The 20,743-nt window shown below is 40.0% G+C and overlaps 2 protein-coding genes across 4 annotated transcripts in view; one reads left to right on the forward strand and one right to left on the reverse strand.

Annotated features, from left to right (window-relative positions):
* Positions 1–10,657, reverse strand: part of MBTD1 (mbt domain containing 1) — a 35,545-nt gene extending 24,888 nt beyond the window's left edge. Inside the window, exons 1-6 of one of the 3 annotated variants that reach the window (XM_050714375.1) lie at positions 10,570–10,652; positions 8,940–9,127; positions 3,142–3,343; positions 2,311–2,450; positions 1,231–1,345; positions 1,054–1,136 (exon numbers count right to left, since the gene is read on the reverse strand). In XM_050714375.1, the coding sequence (XP_050570332.1) occupies positions 1,054–1,136; positions 1,231–1,345; positions 2,311–2,450; positions 3,142–3,295 (492 nt within the window). In that variant the 5' untranslated portion in view covers positions 3,296–3,343; positions 8,940–9,127; positions 10,570–10,652. Of the gene's footprint in view, positions 1–1,053; positions 1,137–1,230; positions 1,346–2,310; positions 2,451–3,141; positions 3,344–8,939; positions 9,128–10,569 lie in introns of all 3 variants that reach the window. The other 2 variants (XM_035558796.2, XM_035558795.2) reach the window with 2 other exon arrangements.
* Positions 10,658–11,303: 646 nt separating this feature from the next.
* On the forward strand, positions 11,304–20,458 carry UTP18 (UTP18 small subunit processome component). The gene is made up of 14 exons (XM_035558921.2): positions 11,304–11,642; positions 11,761–11,888; positions 11,973–12,068; positions 12,758–12,837; positions 13,073–13,158; positions 13,786–13,911; positions 14,735–14,909; positions 15,236–15,336; positions 15,992–16,082; positions 16,352–16,475; positions 17,389–17,563; positions 18,186–18,328; positions 19,180–19,236; positions 19,888–20,458. The coding sequence occupies exons 1-13, from the start codon at positions 11,319–11,321 to the stop codon at positions 19,202–19,204; spliced, it is 1,674 nt and encodes a 557-aa protein (XP_035414814.1). The 5' UTR covers positions 11,304–11,318; the 3' UTR covers positions 19,205–19,236; positions 19,888–20,458.
* Positions 20,459–20,743: the final 285 nt, after the last annotated feature.

Below are 20,743 nucleotides of genomic sequence, written 5' to 3' on the forward strand. Positions count from 1 at the left end.
AATCTATACTAATACAAGGCTCTGTTCTGGGCAATAGTAAAGGCCTCTAAGCATAAAGGGTACTATTCAGAAAGTGCCAACTGCCAAGAGCCCTCAACTCCTACTGATTTATGAATTGACAGGGCTCAGCATGAATTCCAGAACTGGCCAGAAAATACGTCTCTCTTCCCCCTTATGAAGGGCTTCTATGAAGCTGAAGTTTTCAGCAGATAATCTCGAGCAAAATAAAACTCTTGTAAGAAGCTGAAATGCTAGCTTCTGAAATAAAAAAAAAATACAGCATGCTGAGAAAAGAGACAGTGAAAGTTTTTACTTAGAGATACCTTTACACCAGAAACTACTGGCAATATTTTAAACAACATGTAATCAATGGATTTTAACAAACACACTAAAGACAGATGTTGATAAATATTTTCCTAATTCCCCAAGCTACATTCTGTCACGACAAGAATGACTGAGGACCTTTTGTTTGGAATCTTCATAATTATAACGCAAAGAAAAGCATGCTTTTTCATTTCAGATTTATGAAGAGGCTCAATTTTCCTTTATTTCTACGCTACCTAGCAGCACAACTGACAGGAAGAATGACTAAAAACCAAGATTAAAAAAAATACCAAACCCAAATATGTAATGGAAAGATCAGTTCCTATATACTGGAGCAAGCCTCAATCTAATAAGGTATTTTATAACTTTATCTAGCATTGCATGACCTAGTTGGTTTGACACTCTATAGCATATACCACAATTTTGTGCCCAGAACGTTTTAAAAATAATTTCACAAGTGTTTAAGACTCCTTTTATTTTTTTCTTTGTGAAAGCATGCACGATCAGTGTAACAGAGCATTCAGAATGATTTAAAGAACAAACAGAAACATACATATGTATTTAAAAGTGGTCATACGCATACAGTTTACAGGTTTCGCACTCCAACGCTTGGAAACAAGTTTGGGTATGCATGTTTTGCAAAAACAAATTCAAGAATTAATGTGGATTCTCTCCCTCATGCATGCATGCAGATACACACAAAAGACTAACACATTGAAAAATACTTACATGTTTAAAACAGGTGACAGGAGCTGCTGTAAAGCTATTGCTATTAATGTAGTTACCCCAGCTGAAACCTTCCACAGGGACAGCTGTTAAGAGAAAGTTATTTCATTTAGGAAGCTGCTAATGAAACATAAATCTTGTATTGCTCAGAATTTGTTTTAGCTGTTTATGTGCCATTACCTGCTTTAGTCTTTGCCTGGTTTTGTAAAGTTGCTTGGTACTGAGCATATGCTGCTAATTTAGCCACCAATGGTTGTTTTTGTAGAACTTTAGCCTTTTTTGTTGGAGGTTTACCCTAAAACAACAACAAAAAGCTAAGTAAATAAAGCCTTTCCAAACTCCAACCCGAAAATTTCCATAGATCTGTAGCATATTTCTGATGCAACTTTTTTGAAAAAAGTCACTGGGGGGGAAAAAAAAAAGAAAAACACTTAAGTTTTAAAAATAATTTATCACGTATTTTTCTCTGGTAGATTTAACTAAAATTAACACAACATAGTATGGAAGTTGACCAAGTACCACAAAACTACATATAATATTAAAGACATTCAAACACCAACAGGAAAACAATTCCTGAAAGACTACTTTTGTACTAGTATTCCAACTTGAAGAACATATATACTCATTATTTTACCTGGAAAAAAAAAGATACTTTTGGAAAGCAGGTTAGAAGGAAGATTTTTTAAATCTAATTTATATCAATGCAGTTTCTTGGCCTTTGTTGCATATGCAATGAATATGAGCAAAGATATAATATTTCTCTACATCTCCAGTTCTTTTATTCAATGTTACAGAAATGTTTTCCTGATTATTTGATTAATATTTTAAGTGAACAGATCAAACCCCATTTTGTAAGACTGTATAGTTAAGAAAACCCTCAAAAGCAAAACATGACAGTGCTAAATAAACCATTATTCTCTCTAAAGCCTGAAAGTATCTTGGGGATGAGATGCATGGACTTTCAAATCACTACATATATAGACTAATTGTTGATTGCATGATCTTTTTCCTGCAGATAAAAGTTGGCCACTGCAGCAGAAATAAGGAGTCAATATTCTGTGTAATTTGCTCTGCTGAGCAAAGCAATTTGCTCATTAGTGATATGGTTTTGAATTTCAGCTTAGAAATCATTTATGTGACAATTTTACTGTGTTTAGAAACTTGACTTAGTTGTTTTAAGAACATCATGCAAGTTTTACAAGTGCACATATTTTACAAAGACAGACTATAATAAGTATATAAAGAAAATGGTGTCTGTACCGCTACCTGAAGTCTGGCCAGAATGCTGGCCTTCTTGGAGTTTGATGAATAGCTTCTGGAACATGATACACTGCAGAAGCGTTTCGTTTTAGAGTAAAAAGCGTCACGGACACCAACCATTCCACACATCTCGCATGTAGCTAATCAGAGGAGAGAAAGAACAAAATGTTTGGGGTGTAAAAAAGCCACAGTAAAAATTCAGAACAAAGCATGAGAAAGGTCCTGTAGGTGGCACCAAACTGATCCATTTCTACCAAATCCAAAATTTTACCCAGAGAAATCTCTGCTAATCACTAATAATCGCGTCCAAAATATTCTTCCCCATTGGTAAAAGCAATCTTTCCCCTCCTCCCCGCCCTTTTATTTTTCTGGTAAACTGCAGTTCATAGCTAGGTAATAGTGAACAGGGACACACTGACAGGCTTTATACCGCAGTGGTAATGAAGTTTTCCTAGTATTGGGAAAAATATTTTTATATATTGTATATATAAACAAGATAAAGGGTAGACAGATATACTTCCAAGTGTAAGAGAACAGAATGACACTTTCAAAAAAGCTCAAAGCACAAAAACAATGTACATGAGAACACATACTTGTGTGTATATTATACACAATACATGTTATAAGGGGGGAAGTGTTTATAAACTATTTCTTTCCTGACAGCAAGATTCACATTCTATCTTATTACAGTTTTGCAAAACCCAAACAATCCACTTCCATTCAACTATTTTGGTCAATTTTCATGGGGAACAAACACTTGGGACTGGACACTCACAAATCACAGCAGAAGTTGAAAAACAAAGTCTCGGTACTCACACACCACTTACTTACCCATGCCAGATTTTCCGTCTGGATAAGTATAGACCTGTCCATTGTTCTTTATGATTGGGAGACTGGATGGCAAAGGAGCAACCTCTTCTTCACTCTCATCTGAACTGGAGCTGCTGCTGGTGTCCTCACTACAACTATCATAACCGTCAAACATCCCGAATGAATCACGTCTTTTCCTTTCTGTTCGTGAAGTATGTTCTGTCTAAAAATAATAATAATAATAAAAAAGAAATAAAAAAATAAAAGCAAACAAAACAAAGAATACCAGAGCATTCTGTATACAAAAAATATCAAAGGCAAACTTAAAAAGTTTCAAAGGTCAAAGTCAACCTTTAAATGTAGAACTACTACAAACTGCTCAATCAGCACAGAAATATGAGCCACATATTGCCAATTGAATTAGTATTAGTAGAGCCAAAACTAGCCAATTTTTGGTATTATGATAAACAGGAAGAAAAATCTCTCTTGGTCCACTGAGAATACACAGTATCAGCCCATACGTTCCTTTTTCTTGGTATCTTCAGAGTTCATTAATCCTGATGTGCTGATTAATGACAGCCACACGGATCTTACATGTAAATGAGCACCTTCCAGATGGCTGCAGCCAATTTCACCTGAATTCATTCATTTGAGAAAGCTGGGCAGAGAACAGACAGTTCAATGAGGAGGGCACTATTCCACCGAGCAGGAATGAGGCTCTCTCTGCTACTACTGGCTTGCAGGGTTACAGATAAATCACTCAGCTTCCCTAGGATTCAGTTTCTCATGGACGAGCTAGGAATACTTTTCTACCTCACGGGGATGTTCTGAGGATTAATACATTAACAATTATGAAGAGCTCAGTTACTATGGCAATAGGGTCTGAATAAATACTAAAAGATAGAAAGGTGACTAATTTGCCACTGTCATCTACAAAACCCTGTTACATAATAGTTTTGCTATAACCTATAAATCTGAGGTCAAGTGAAAACATACAGATTTGAAGAATGCAAAACAGTTGAGCAATTTCCGAAGACATTAAAGAAGCATAAACAACAGATTAACTGGTCTTTTTCTGATGCACATCCACTACATGCATTGTAATAGTCACATCTTTCACTTGATCACTATTTTAAACAGCTCTACTGAAACAAGGTTACTGCTACATAAGTGAGCTGCCTCCATCAAGCTAAAAAAAAAAAAAAAGAAATTTCAAAGTATTTCCATTACTCTTAACAATATCTACTAAGAATTAGAGGTATTAATAAATAAAAAAAAGAAAAATTCTACAACGGAAGCACGAGTTAGGGAAACGAACTACAGCAAGAAAACAGAAAAATAAATAAGAAAGCCTTTGCTTCTACTTCCTTCCCACTCCCATCCAAGAGCTAGTTTTATTTAAAAATCACTGTAGACAAAAAGAAATGTGACTGGACTTTTCCTTCTTAAATTGCATTTGGATTCATAGCTTTAAGATTTCATCACAGTAATTCCCCAAATCCCTTTCCTAGAGAGTATATGCCTGAACATCTTTATTGTTGGATTTTATCCAAGCATTTTTCTGCCATGCTATCCTTTTATTATAATATTCTCTATCCTCCTTTTCAATCTAAGTCCTATTATAGAAGGATTTCTTCATAGTTAAAAGGGAAAACTGATTCCCACACTGACTCAATCCTAGCATCCAACTAACAAAAAAACAAACCCCACATCCTGTAATCGTAAAAGATTATAAAATAAGATACACAAATCGCTTAAAGCACTTTGAAACTTAAACAAATTCAATGTAATGTTAACTGTGCACACGTCCCACAGCCAACCACTCAAAGTTATATTAAAACCAACCAAAACTTAGGACAGGGCATAACTCCACATCTCCTTGAAGAAACTGAGAGCTGCTTGAAGCAGCTAGGACAACAGCTGCAATCATCAGAGGAAATGCAAGGAGAGGGCAGAACAAAACCTCATCCTAAGCTACGCTGGTAGCAAGCCTTACCTGTACACTATCACTGATACTATTACCAGCAAGATGCAAGATCAGTTATTCGTTTGTGTGCACGTGTGCGTAGATTAAGACAGAAGTTGAACACGTTGCCATGGATACAGTGTTCTGCAAAAAGTGGCAGTAATTTACAGATCAGAACATGAAGACTCGTTACCTTCCCCAGAATCTCAAACTCTGTCATGCCCCAGTTTGGCTTTCCTTGACCATTGCCTCCACCAGGAAATAAGACACAGCACCACCCTAACCATTCACAGCAGTAACACCGCGTTGCCTCCTGGTATTACGGACAGATTTTGGTGGTGTACCAGAGCCCATGGACAGTATATCCAGCCTCATCCATGCATCCTCCGTCAATCGGCTGACCTCATTTCACTTAGGGACCAGGGTCCTGTCCTACACAAAGGAGGGCTTCAACCCTCAGTGGAACCTGCAGCACAGGGTGGTCTCAGCACACTTCTTTTTCTTTTCAAACCAGAGACCTCCGGACACACACGGCCCTTCTGTTTCACACAGTGCTTTGCTGCCAGGGGTGTGAAATGCTGGAGCAGCTCAGGAGGAAGAGAAGCACAGCCCGCTCCCAGTCCCACCAACTCCCAGCGCCACAGCAGAGAAACCCCAGAGCCAGCGCAGCTCCCACTGCGAGGGCAGGAGCAGAAATGGAAAGCTGGAGGCAAGCTGAAGCTCCAGTGGCACAGGAGGGAAGGAAGAAAGGCTGCTGTAGGCAAGCTGAAGCATGGTGCAAGATTACAATCACAGATACCACAACAGAACGGTTGACTCTTTTTATTTTTTTATTTTTTATTTTTCCTATCACATAAATTTAGAACTTTAGCATCACTGCCAAGCCCTCTCTGCCAAAATATTCACAGATGAGAAAGAAAACATTTTCAATTTCTCTAGAGAAATTGGGACCTCTAAAAAAATCGTTCTTCAGCATTACAGAGGTTTCTAAGGAGCAATCATCAAGAGCTAGTTAAGCTTAACTAAAATGTCAAAAGAAGTCTCATATTCCACCTTTCCATTTACTTTATATTTGGTCAAATTGTCTCAGCTCAAGTTATGAGCAACTCCAAATAGCAGCTTTACTGATTAAAATAATACTATAGTTTTTATATAACATTTTCATCCAAGCTTTTGCCAGAAGATAAGCATGCTTGCCAGATAATTTGCATAGGACATTCCTAATGTTAATTTATAGTTATTATCTGGATTGTAATTCTTGGGAAATTACTCAAAATACATTTTGTGTAGCTTGGAAAGCATACAGTTTTTCAACAGAAAAAATACAAACTACTTTGTTTATAGAAGTAGGTGGAAGCTAGGGAAGAAAATATGCAAATACCTATGCTGGAATTTTGCTAGAGCACATCAAAACACTTCTATTTTGATAATAAACACCTCTAAGGTTCTTTTCAACCCATGTTGAGACAGCATTTGTAAAAACAAGTGAATAACGTGTGGAATCTCTGATAGCCCTTCCTGCCGAAATGAAAGGTCCTATTATTTTCCAAGCTCTAATATCTGAAACAGAAAATAGTTAGGGTACAACTCTCAACTCAAAGGTCAAAAATTGCATCCTTATATAAAGGGCAACATATACCTCCAACAGAACCATAATTGAGGAAAAGGCATCTGCTTCGGTAACAGCAGCAGCTTGCAACTCCTGCTGCGTTCTTGCAAGTGCCGAGCAGCAGCATGCCTTACCAGCTGACTAGCCACACCATCTGACAGAGGAGCACTTAGCTGCTACCTGCAGCACCTCTGTGAATGGAAGCCTCGGAGAGAGCAGCTTACACTCTACCAGGTGGTCCCACTGGATTTTGAGACACACTGTCCGTGAGAATGCAGTCCTCCACCCAAATAAGTAGCATGTTAGTTACAGCACCGAAGTGGTCTGTCATAACCACAGAACTGTGGGTCACCACTGTGAGCAGAGGGGGAGTAAGCTTAAATTTTATATTTACAGGCTTTAATAATCAACATTTGGTAATCTTTCTCCTAAAATTCATTTTCCGGCTACTAGAGACAGTATCAGGAACTCGATCCAACAATTACAACCGTAACAAGATCAATCAACATGTTTCAAAATACAGACATAAAAGAAAAGGATGGATCCAGGAGCTTGAATTTAGCATGAAAAATGACATTGAGGAGGAAAATTACCTTTCCCTCAAAACTGAAACAGATTAGTGCTCTTCACCTCCTAACGTGAGGGAATGCACCCTGCCTATCTGCAAAGCTTGCTCCGAGCAGGAGAGGAGGCCTGGCTCGCCATAAGCCTCAGAGCCGCGCAACCGGTCATTAGCCAAAGAGCAGTAGCTGCTGCACTACAGGATAACCCAGTAGGTCAGTGAGCAGAAGCAATACGCATACAGGCCAAACATTTAGGTATACTGGCTAAGCTTATTTTCCTAGTAAGATTACCAGCTCCTCAACAGGAAAGCTTTTTAGACAGAGCGACACAAGATCTAGGCGAAGCAGGACTGGCAAATCCAAGTCTGCACGATTATTTGCTTGGGGGTTTCTTGCATAGTTCTTACTGAAGGGGTGGGTGGAGAAAGGAACCCTAAAAAACTTTCTTATTATGCCCAACTTCCCATTTTCCTGTTCTTCCTCTCCCCCCTGTGAGTACTTGGCAACGATGTATTTTTAAGAAATACTCTTAATTAACTATTACACAAGGCAAATGGCATGATAAAAGAATATAGTTAAGGAAACCGGTTTCCTTAAAAGCAGGAAGGCAACTCTAAACAAATATGATTAATAACCAGTTTCTCACTCCTTTAGCATATAGTTACACAGTTGATTTTAGTCAGCACATTACAGCATACGCTCTCGGAGAATAGCAACTACTTTTTCAGTACAAAAAGTTGGTCACAAAGGGCGGATAATGCAGGGCCAAATCACAAAATAAAACCATTTAATGTTAATTAGACATCAAATACTTACTCAGGAGATTGCTTTAGTGGTTCAATGAAAACTATGGTCGAGTATCAGCAAAATTTAGGAGAAAGTGTTTTTGAAGGCGAGAACTTGCTATAGAAATTTTACCCCGTTATTAAGTGACCAACCCCCTTGCCTCCAAGTAAGCAAACCTCGGCAAAAGGAGACTGATACAAAATCACAGAAAGGTCTCAACCTGCTCAAAACGTTTGTCAGTACTTCTGAATCAATTTGGTGCTTGAATTCAGAAAGGCAGCAATTTAGAACTGAGTAGGAGAGCTGTAGCTTAACGGAAGCCTGCCGGCACCTACACAGATAGGCATCTCTTTCAATACTCAGATCTGACTCCCAGAAACGTGACAGAAGTTGGAGCAGATGGTATTTGAGGCCAAGGTCAACAATGAGGTCATTATAACCTTCAGGCCATGGGTCTGTGATAAGTCACGTTTACTTAAATCACATATCCTTAACAGATCGTACGTTTCCCATAGTATACTTCGAAGTCGGTATTAAATTTGACGCATGGTTTTTAAATTCATTCATTGATGTTTTATGCCACAAGCTCAGTTTTAGCTCTGGATATCAGCATTAAGGCACCAAGACGACAGAACTTATTTATTACAACTCTTCTGAACTTAAGTTGGCCAGAGTACTTCAGTGCAGTAATACTAGCTCACCCCTGACAGAACTGAAGATCTACTTGTGCCTGAGTGTGACAAAAAAGGAAAAATCAAACACAGTACCAATTTAAAGAAAACACACTTTCAGCTTTCATTAAAAATAAACAAACAGAAAACTCCAAAGCTAAACATCTTGGGATTCCTGGAAATCAGAACCGACCAAACTTACTTTTTTTATATAAGCAACTCACCTCTATCTGGAAATGTGCCTTCCACTCTTATTATAAGTAAAATCTCAGCTGGAAAATTACAGAAATGTTTTTCCTGTCTCTTCATTTGCTATGTATGACAGCATTTTGTCTGAAGCCAGTTTCTGCTGTTTGCCAATGGTTTTGTCGATAGCCTCTTCCCCAGGGGGTTTCACACAAGAGGGGAGACTCTTTTACAAAAAAATATATCAAATTAGCAGGCAATTTGGAGGGGGAGGGGTGATGTAAATATGTGAAATATCTGAGTTTTGAAAAAAAAATGAAAATCTGTTACAAATTCCATTATGTGTTTACAAAGCTCTTATATACAGGATTACCCAGAAGAGGCAAAGTCTAGAAGGCAAATACTTTGTTTTAACCATCCTGTTAACATTAAAAAACAAAAACAAACCAAAAACCCAACACCAACCCAAAACCATGGTGTGCTACACCTGAATTCCTTCTATGTGCTCAAAGCTGGATTCAGCAAAAACATCACACGTGTCTGATGTGTGCCGACTTACCTGAGAAGTGAAGGTATGTTGGAGTAGTTTGCAGAAGGTATCAAGAACCTTGCAAAATTAAATTAAATTTTAGAAGGTAAGAGAACTGAAAGCTAATGAGGAGGAACTTCTTTTGTAAACATTATTAACACCACTAACATCGTCTAGCTCTTTAGGGAGCAAAAATGAAGATAATTCTTATTTTCAAGCTACAAGCCTTTCGTATGTGTACAGGTCTCCACGCTCTCAAGAACACCTGAACCATTCTTGTGGCATAAGCAGTGACATCCACCTAGGGGAGTTTTTACCTCAGCTGTGCTGCCCTACAGCTTAGGCTACGCGCTTCCTCAAACCCATCCCTAGGCAGAACTAACAAGCAAAGACAACTGCACACACCTATCAACTTTGTTGGCTTTTGTGAAGAATACACTTTTAGATCCCATTTAAAGCTCCAGATTAGTCTCTCCCATACCCTTTTTACTCTGCTCCCTACAAGTCAGGACCGGACTGCTCCAAGCAGCTGTAACGAGCAAACAAATAAACGCAGCTCCTCACACATGCAAAACAATCTGCATTTAAACCACAGAGAATTGCCCTGCAGCTTTCAGAGTGTTGACTGGGATTGGAAGTTAAGGATCCCAACGGCTGCCACCCAGGTTTTAAACTTTTTTTTTTTTGTTAAAGGAGTCGCTTTTTCACACGCGGCCGCTCCCCCCAGGACCTGACAGAACCGGGCTGACAGAACCCTTGCGAACCCTTCCAGCACCGACCTGAAAGCGAAACTGGTCGCACGGGTTTGCGGCACGGGTCGGGAACAAAGCCACAACAACAACACAGCCGCGACTTGGGGGGGATCGCGACACAGAGAGGGTCGCGACAGAAGAGTGGGTCACAGCGTGTGGGTGGTCGCGGCAGAGGAGGGAATCGCGACAAAGGGGGAGGATTACGACAGAGGAGGGGGATCACGACGGAGGGGAGGTCTCCCCCTCCTCCCCCGCTGCTCCCCTCTCTCACAGCCCCCCTCGGAGCCCCCCTCTCCCCACCACCCCGTTCCCCAGCCCCGCTCCGCACCCCGCGGACCACGGGGGCTCCCCGCGGCGCCTCTCCCCCCGCCAGCCCCCGGCACTCACCAGCTCCTTTGTGTCTTCCATCAGGCCCTGGCGGGCAGCAGGCAGCGGCCGCCACGGCCCCCTCGGCTGGGCTCGGCCCTCAGGGCGCCCCCAGCCCCAGCCGCAGCCCCCGCCACCCGCCCCTGCCGGGGCCCCGGGGCGGCCCCGCGGAGTTCAGCGCCGCGCCGGGGGAGCGGGGCCCCGCGCCCTGCGCCGGGACGGCAACAACATGAGCGGGCGCGCACTGCGCAGGCGCCGAGCCCCGCCCCCCGCGCGCCCTCATTGGGCGCCCCGCGGGATGGGGCTGCCTCGCTCGCCGTACCCCCTCCCAGCCTGTGGGGGAAACCATTTAGAAGCTGGGGGGGAGAGAGAATGAGAAAGAGATGAAAGGGAGGAGCAGCCCAGACTGGGACTGCTTTAGTTTTATGACGGGTGGTGGGGAATGCGGGATCGCTGCTGAGCTGAGGAGGAAAGCTGCTCGTTGTCGCGCCCCGGGGTGCAGCACTTCCCCACGCACGCAGTGGTGCGGCCCGACCGCCTCTGAGTCACGTGGGACGCGGGGCAGGCGGGGCGAAAGGGAGGCAAAGAAAGAAGGCCACGTGACCACGCCTTGCAGCCGGACTCACGTGGGCCGAGCGAGGGGAGAGGGAGGCGCAGCGGCGGGGGCCTATCGGGAGGGGAGGTGGGGCGGTCACGTGGGTGGTCCGCACGCGAGCAGCCAGCAGGGCTTCCGCTTCCGGTCGGTGCGCGCGGCGGCCCCGTGAGGAGCGATGCGGCCGGGGCCGGGGGCGGCCCGCGGGGGGGCGGCCGGGCCGCGGCGGGCGGGGCCGCTGAAGCTGTCGGTGGGGAAGACGCAAGTCGGCAGCGGTAAAAAGAAGAAGAAGAAGAAGAAGATGGCGAAGCAGCTCCGGCGGCGCGCGGAGGAGGAGGAGGCGGCGGCGCTGGAGGCGGAGGAGGCGGCGCGGCGCGGCCGGCATCTGCGGGCCCTGTCCGGAGCCACGGGCGCGGAGCGGGAGCTGGAGGAGCTGCTCTTCGGGGACTGCCTCGCCGCCGAGGAGGGCGAGCTGCTGCAGCGCCTGGCCGGCCCGCGGCAGGTAGGGCCGGGGAGCGGGCGGGAGCTGCGGTGGCGGCACCTTTCCGTCTGCGGGTCCCCCCCGAGGGGCGGTCGTCGCCCCGCGGCTGGGCTAAAAGGGCCCGCTCGGTTGTTTCCAGCACGCTGCTACAGAGGGAGGAAGCCTTCTCAGAGACTCCAGTGATTCGGAGGTAGAGAACGAAGCGAAAAGCACTTTCGTGTCTAAAGCGCCGGCCTGGGTGGATGAGGATGATGAAGCTGAGGAAAAGTAAGTTCAAGCTCGCGGGTAGGAGTGGCTATAAGGGGCTTCAGTGGGAATGATCTTCGTGTTTTGTGTGTTTTTGTTCCCTAGGATTGATATGACACACAGGTACAGGAGAGATTTGATGAAAAGTGATGCTGAGAAAATTCTTACCAAGAAAAAGCTGAAAATAAGACTTGAAGAGCAGTGAGTATCATTAATACTTCTCTGGCAAGCTTTATTAAATTAAGAGTGTGTGGTTTTCTAAGTCCCGTTGTGGACTGCTCTCCATGGAAATGTTATTGTGTTAATGTGAGTTGTTTAGAGCTAGTGCTTCTTATGGTGCTTCTGGTATTTTTATATCCAAAAATAATACTGAGAGTAGTAGTAAATAAAATGTGAATTGGGTTTTTCTTCGTTATTTAGTGCTTGTTTTTGTAGAGATAAACTAATTCTTCTAATAAATTATACCAAAAGCTATTTGTAGAGACTTGTTGTGTTTTAATTAGGGTGACAAAATACCTGAATTTAGTAAGGAATATAAGAAAGAATAGCAATAGCATAATGATGTAGAAATACAGATGGGCTTCAGCTGAAGCGTGCATCGCTCTGAAGAACAGTGCCTTAATGATTGGTATCAATTTTGCTTTACAATCACATTCTATGAGTTAGCACTAATAAAGGAAGCTATTTTATTATGTTATTTTATTATATTAGTTACATGAATAAAGGAAGCTGAATGAAATTTGAGGTGAGCTTTGCATAGCATTTTAAGTGAAAGTAATCTTGCAAATTTTTAACTGTGTGTTGCAAGACATACACGTATCTAATGTGTAGAAAGAAATAATTGTGTTAAAAGATTTCTTCCTTCTCTCCCCTCACCATTATCTTGCTAGATTTCAGCGAGCTATGGGAGGAGTTCCTGCCTGGGCTGACAGAGAAAACAGGAAGAAATCCAAGATGACTACAAGTGATAGTAAAGAAACCCATTACAACCCTAACGTGCCTTTCTGTGCTTTCCTATTCAGCTGCTTAAAAAATGATTGTTTGATGTTTGGTCGATTTCTGTGATGTGTTGATATGCTGGCTTAATCAGATCTGTTTCCTTTAGCATGCTTTGATTTGTTTTATTGTTTCTGTAAGGAATTTATAGATTGTGATCTGTGAGTGTTTGGTGAATTAACCTTTTCAATATGCTTTGTTTTAATTAGGTGGCAGTGATGATGATGATGATCTGCTATGCAGAACTGGTAATTTCATATCAACCTCGGAATCCCTGCCAAGAGGTATTTTGGAGGTAAAGGCAAGCCTGGTTGTGCACCTTAGTCTGAGGTGCAAAATATACACGCTTTGCTTTTTTGCTCTTTGGGCAGTGATTGCATGAGTTTCTTGTTTGTTTCTGTAATTGTAATGTTTCAGTATTTACACAACTTGATAGGTCACCTTATGAAAGCATGAAACAAATTGAGGTGTATTGTTTGCCGCAGGGATTACTTTATGTATTCTTAAATAATGTCTGGTAGTGGGATTTCAATCTGTGTGGGAAGGATGGAAATCTCCCATAACTTTGAGGTTATTGAAGTGGTTTTTGAAAAGTGAGCCTTAAGATTTTCTTACATAATTTCATTTACAATCATTTTCTTTGTCATCTCATTTGCAATTATTTCAGGTAGTGAGAATGAAGAGTTTTACATAGGCTTTCTACTACAACTAGTAGTCCAACTAGCTTTTTATTATATCTGCCATGTGGAAACAGCTTACCAAGCTTACTGTGTGTGTGAGTTCTGCTTGTATCTGTTGCCTAAATGTCAGCATAGGGTTTGAGATCTCTTGTAGAACAAAGAATAAATAAGTTGACTGTTCATCAGCATAAATAAATGCATAAACTTAGTTGTTTTTTCAAACTGCTTGATCTGTTTCCTAGATGAAGAGCTGCTTGCCTGCTAATCAGGAACGTCTTGCTGATGGAAAACTGTCAACTGTGCAGTTCCATCCGTCTGCTCAAGTTGTTATGACTGCTGGACGTGATCGATCTGTGTCACTCTTTCAGGTGAAGAATTTCAATTTACATGATGTAGATGGCCACTAGTACCCAATACTCTTTCGTTGAATGTACCTGAAATAGCTTGGGATGATAAACTTGCTTTTCATTCTTCCTACGGTGGCATGCACAGAGTGGTTGTAATGTCTGTGATTAGAATGGAATTGGATTTTTTGGGAAGATTTCAGTGGAAGATTTCAATCAGTGACTTCATACCAACTATTTGCAGAGTATAAGTAAATTAGTTCTATGAGGCTTTTTAGTTGATGAGTAACAAGGGCTGGTGAGGTTGTGGTGTTTGTTTTTTCTTAAGTTGTTTGTAAAACCTGTAGTGAGGAGCAATCCACTTACATTTACAATTGTAATATTGCTGAGAAATTATTTTGGGGATGGAGATGCTGTACTGCAGAAGGAAGTCCTGGGACACTCCTGTCTTGCTCCTCTGAACACTAAAAATCATAACTGTTAGGAACTTTCTGTGTGGCCCAGCATCAGGGAAGTGGTCAAAGACACAAGTTGAATTTGACTTCCACAAGTCTGCAGGAGAGGAGAATGCAAAGCAAACATTTCCATTTGGAAAAGTGTGTTAGAAATTACAGTTTGAACAAAGCATGGGCTAGGCAGGAAGGCTAAGAAGTAATCTGGGAAGGCTGGGAGTGCCTAGTGTATAGGGTGAGGGGTGAGACGTGGGCTATTTGTAAATTTGGAAGAAAGGGAGAGACTCATCTCCAACTGGTGTATTTTTACTTTCTTTTATACCGGTGAGTCAATAAGAATTTACTCTGTAGAACTATTTGGTATGTTCCTTAATGTGATGATGTTTTTATTGAAGGTTGATGGTATAAGGAATCCAAAAATACAGAGCATCTATTTAGAGAGTTTTCCGATCTATAAAGCTCGTTTCAGTGCTGATGGAGAACAAGTTATAGCCACTGGTACTCATCATAAAATGTTTTACGTGTACGACATGATGGGTGGAAGCATTATTCCTATACATCAAGTAAGAGGTATGTTTGTTAGTCCTTTAAGTGTTTTCAGTATTGTTAAATAGACATAACTGCCATTTAGATGGCATATGAATTTGCTTTAAAAGGAAGTGTAATGAATTGTTGGAGGTAGCGATACTTACTAGAGTATGTTTAGCTTTAGTTTGTCAAGGATATAGCCCTAGGTTTGTGTGATATCTAACTAATAATGTTATTTATGGGGACAGTATATTACAGAACCAAAAAGCTAAAGTACAATCAGGTCTTGCTCCTATTCATTGTAGGTGTGAAAGTTAAGGAGAAAGAATAAATTGTGCCAGCATGATGATCTAATTCTCTTTTTAAAGGCATGGAGGACAAATTTGTCAAAAACTTTGAAGTCTCTCCAGATGGATCATTTATGCTTCTAACTGGAACTTCAGGTTATCTTCACTTGCTGTCAATGAAGGTGGTTTTTATTTCCGTAATGCATGTAACTTCAGTTTCTTGGTACACTTTTCCTTTTAAGTCTGCTTGCAATCTAGCTTTTTAGTTAAAACAGGTATGATGTACTATGACAGCCTTTGTGAGTGAGCTATTAACTACCTGTAGCATTAGAAAATGATTTGGGGATGTTTAGAATTTTCTCAGTGAAGTTGTCTTTGGGACTGGTGATGTAGTTAAATCCAGAGTATCATGGATTTTTTTGTTGCTGTTCTATTAAAAAGAAAATTATATGTCAATGATATGTTTCATCTGATTGCACGAACACTGCTAACAAAATTAATGGCCTCAGTATGGAAACAGGAATCTGAGGGTGGATGATAATAGGACTTGTTTTTTTTTTTTGGAATAGCACTAGCGTGTGTTGGTGTACCTTTGTCATGCATTATTCTGTCTACTGTGATTCATAATGAATCTAGAACTTTTTTCAGTTATATTTTAAAATGCCATATCATAGCACCTGGAAATTGCTATATGATAGCAACTTGGAAATAACTAGGAAAAATACCTTTATAAAATAAAGCTCATTTCCTTTATGTAGTAAGATCCCTCTGCGAGGGAGCAAAAACAAGTGTTGAAATGCCAGATTCATAGTCACCACTGTTAATTTCATCCTACAGACAAAGGAACTGATCAGCACTATGAAGGTAAATGGAAGATCCACTGCATCTGCTTTCACTTCAGACAGCAGTAAAATATATAGCTATTCAAGTAAGTGTTCTCCCTAATAGCGCTGATTGTAATTCCATTTATATTATTCTTTGTAAATCAACTGTTTTGCCAAGTTAATTGGCAAACTAAGTGATCAATCATGTAAAAAATGAACTGCTTTAGTATATTCTTAGATTAAAGAAATCCTATATTTGATACTTGTAAATGAGTTAACAGCTGTCTTTTTCTGAAATTTATTTTATCAAGACAGACAAATGAATGTGTCTTCTGTATACATGGCTTCTATAATCTTCGATTTCATTCTGCAGAGGAAGGTGAAGTTTTCATTTGGGATGTAAGAAGCAGAAAGTGTCTACACAAATTTGAAGATGAAGGTTCTTTGGAAGGAAAGTGTATTGCTGTTTCAAAAAATAACCAATATGTGGCATGTGGGTGAGTAACGTGGATGTTTGTTTCTTTCTATCTCATTTCGAAGCTCTTCAGTAAGTTTATTTGGGGCTAGTAGGAGTGCAGGAATACAGAAAAAGTTCACTTTTAATGAAGCTCCAGTAGAGGTGAATGGATGAACCATTGCCTTTTCTATGATAATCATTTTTTTTGTTCCATGTATATATAAAATACCATACACACTGAATACTGGTATCACTCTTAATGTATTACTGTTGCCTTGCAATAGGTCTAGCAGTTAATTTTAAAATCATACTGAGTGAAATTGCATAACATGTAGTACAGATGTCAGTTTGGTGCCCCATTTCTTTCACCTTTTTTTCTAGTTTACTCTTATACTTCTGATTTGGTTGCTGTAAGAGAACATGTTATCACTTTAAAAGATGTCTTAACTCAGCTGCACCAACAGAGCCTTAATGCTGCTTGAAAGTGTTTCTGAAATAAGCTTGCTGAGATGCAACTTCAGCTAGTGGTATCAATTCGTTACAATGAGACTGCAAAATATTTAAGTACAGCATGCGTTTTCTTAGCCCACTGCAGAAGAGGATTTTTAAGTAGAGTTGCTCTGCACAGAGGGTGTTTTTAGTTGTTGTATTTTGTATAAAAGCAAACACAAAAGAACTCTAAATGATTTCTGAATCTTTGATAGTAAGCTGTCACTGCTTTGAATTCATATAACAGACCAGTTAATGAAGTATCTCCAGTTAAGTGTCTCAGATACCCCACCTGCCCCTTGCAACCCTCCACTAAATACTGTTGCAAACTTTAAAGCAAACTGCAAGCTTCAAACAAAATATTACAAACTGATCTTCTTAAGTTGAACGTTGGCTATGGATAACAAATGAATATGTACTGTAGATACTATTTCTTGATATAGTCTGTTAATTTCTCTTTTTAGTTCAGTTTCTGGAGTTGTAAACTTATATACTACTGATGTCTGTCTCAAAGAAAATAATCCTAAACCAGTTAAAGCCATAATGAATTTAGTTACATCTGCTACATCTGTGACCTTCAGTCCCACCACGGAAATCTTGGCTGTGGCTTCCAATGAAGCTGATGAGGCTGTCAAATTGGTATGTTCAGCTTCTTGCATGGTATCTTGGTGGAAAAATTTTCCTGCTGATGTAATAAAACTGATACTGAGTAGATAGATACGTGTACTGCAGAATTTGCTAGACAGAGCAGATCAGGATGTGTACAAGGCACTGTACATCTAAGAAAATTATTTTTTTCTTTGAAGCACGTTCTGAATGTAGTCTAATTCACCTAATTCACCTGTTATTTTTCTCTCTTTAAAATGCTTTTTTTTACAGTGTTGTAAATACAACAACTTAGCAACAAATCTGATTTTTCAGTATCTGTTAACTGTTACAGTCCTACTGTGTGGTACTAGCTCATTCAGAATTCTGCTAGCCTTGTCAGAATTCTGGTCAACAGTAGATCTGATCAATTAATCTGAGGATTTGGAAGTAAAATATTTTTACTCTTTAGATGTAATTACTCAAAAATAAATTAGGTGCAATAAATGGTTTCTTAGTGTGTTCCCTGCACCTTGTTTCTTCAGTAGAACACTACCTAGAGTGGGGTAGGATGGGAATAGAACTGATCATTTGAAATCAATGTTGAACTTAAACGTTTAATTTTTACTTTAATTTTTTTTTGTTCCCAACTGATGAGTTACGTATTTCTTCATAGATACACATTCCGTCATATACTGTATTCTCAAACTTCCCAGTGTTCAGAAGAAAACAAATTTATCTTACTCAGTCTATGGACTTTTCTCCTAGAAGTGGATTTTTCTCTATAGCAAACAACAAAGGCAAAGCTTTATTATATAGGTATGTACTAAATTAGGCTGATAAATGCTAGGTAGCACACTTACCTTTGGTAAGGTGGGGCAGGTGACTGGTAAATGATAAATTGGTCTACTTGATCTGATTTTTACTTGAGAGTATGATGCTGACTTCCTATTCTGGGGAATAAACCTAGTTGTTTTCTGATGATAAACTATACTTTGCTGCAGACATCTATGTCAAAATTTTTGTTTCTTGCTGAAATAAAAAGAATAAAAATAAAATAAAATAATAAAAAATAAATAAATAAAAATAAAAAATAAAATAAAAAAAAAGAAATAAAAATGGAAGGAAAAAGCCAGATACTGGATGTTCTTCCATTTTTTTTTTTCATTTTAAAATAGTTCGGAAGACTAAAACAAGATATGAATTTCCATACTAGCATCTGCATCTGCCATGGGTTTGTTCTAGCTGTGAAGGCAGGATGAAGAGCATCCTTTGGGGGAGGGGGGGTGGTGGTGCACTGGCACAGGTTGTCCAGAGAGGTTGTTCAATCTCTGTCCTTTCAGATACTCAAAGCAATCTGGATGTCTGTTGAGTAGCTTAAGATGAACTTGATTTTAATGTGAGATCTGATTTATGAGGTCTGACAGGCAGAACTTATGAAAAAACCACCTAAGGAAGAATGTAAAAATGAGAAATCTTGTAATGTAATTGTCCTTTATTTAAATTTGAACTGCATATTGTAATGGCACTTCAGGTAAATCCATTAAGCTGATGATTGCTGTCTTTTACTACATATATGTTTCAGCTACTGAATAGTTCTCATTTCTTACGTCATTTGCTCAACAGGTTACTGAAGTTTTAAACCTGTCTCAACTTTGTTTTTTCTTCAGGCTGAAACATTATTCAGATTTTTAAAAGATAGAGGAGAAAATGGGCTCGTAACTCAGGTAAGAGTAGCACTAGAACTATTGATAAGATTCTCTTGAGGAATCTTGGTTTTGTTTTGCTGTTTCCACCACTTCATAGGTGGCAACAAGAAGTTCTTAGTGTGTAATTTGAAATGGTCTTGTTTGGATCATTTGTACACACAGTGGGCTACTTTAATGGGCAAGATTTATACTTGTCTTGTTAATCTCAGCTTTTCTAATACTCGTAATACTCTTAAAGGCAGTAGGTAGTTTAACGAAACTTGCTCAGTCCTGTTGACAGCAATTTAAAGAAAATCTGAATATATTTGAATCACAGTCCTGGGCAGTGGTGGTAAAAGCAACTGTGGGCTGGCTTAGCTTGATCCTGTTGTGAAGTCATGTTAAGCCTGCATAACTGAAAATTTAGGTTACATAAATAAGCTCGAAGTACAGCTTGTGTGCAGGCATCTTATTGTAGACTTTAACCTCTTCCTGGGAAAGGAGAATGTCCTGTAGCCTTGTCAGTAACATAGTAGTGCTATTTGACCCAAAACGTGATAATGATTGAAAGCTCAGCCTATTCAAACTGGAGGCAGATTAATCTTCTGCATGTTAAGCTTGCATAAAACTTTGTGATGGCTAAATATTCTGAAGATACTAACAAAATTATCTGTACTGGTCTTTCTGCAGGTGTTGTAACCTGGAACTACAAGAATGGAACTACATAATCAAGCAAATTTTTTATATGGAAGTTGAAAAATAATATAACTTTTATGGTTTTTTGAATGTTTTTACTTAATAAATGTACCTGATAAGTTTCCAGGCATGTTATTTCAACTTTTTCATTTTTTTGCATAAGCAAATGACTATAGATTTTAATGGTTGATACTCAAGTTAATGTCTTTAAAAAAATGCTTGATGTCTTTAGTTATTATGAGAATGTAAAGTATTGCACTGTTAATACAAGTATTGGCTTTATGTGAAGTGTGAGCTCTGCTTTGTGCATTTGGCTTGAGCTTTGCCACCAGCCAGATCCCTTTGTGGCTGGAAACACGGTTTTGCTGACCGGGGGGAGCAAAGAAGTAACCTGAAGAACCCCGTTGGTGCAGTGGGCCAGCTGTGGGTTAGGAGGAATGCCAGCCACCATCATTTGTGCTTAACGTCTCACAACTACCACGAAGCCAACTGTTGTACTGTTGTTTTAATTCTTCAGGAAGGCCCCATTCTTACCTTTCTGTGAAAGTAAAGCATCCTGAATCACCCTGAGTGTCACTTCATTTGATTTTTCAATCAGTTGCAAAATCCTGACCTCATTAGGGTCACCTAGCAAGGATTACTTTACAGCTGCTGTTGCTGGTTCTTTCTGATATGCCTCTGATCATTGTTTTCCTGAATTGGCCACATGTTTTAAAATACATAGAGGACAAAGTTGGCTAGGAGTATGCTACAACATAAGTAAAGTCTCTGTTTTGAGAATAAATTGTGACTAATGACATCTGTCCATTTCACAGGAGGGAGCTTTTGGAGCAGTAATATCAAGAGCAAG

The sequence above is a fragment of the Cygnus atratus genome, chromosome 18 (genome assembly GCF_013377495.2).
Source record: "Cygnus atratus isolate AKBS03 ecotype Queensland, Australia chromosome 18, CAtr_DNAZoo_HiC_assembly, whole genome shotgun sequence".
Classification (NCBI taxonomy): domain Eukaryota; kingdom Metazoa; phylum Chordata; class Aves; order Anseriformes; family Anatidae; genus Cygnus; species Cygnus atratus.

Bases quoted from the DNA above. Each gene is read 5' to 3' on its own strand.
- UTP18 (XM_035558921.2), top strand. From the start codon at position 11,319: ATGCGGCCGGGGCCGGGGGCGGCCCGCGGGGGGGCGGCCGGGCCGCGG. The intron at 13,159-13,785 runs GTAAAGGCAAGC...TCTGTTTCCTAG, and splicing joins TGCCAAGAGGTATTTTGGAG to ATGAAGAGCTGCTTGCCTGC. The intron at 17,564-18,185 runs GTATGTTCAGCT...ATTTCTTCATAG, and splicing joins CTGATGAGGCTGTCAAATTG to ATACACATTCCGTCATATAC.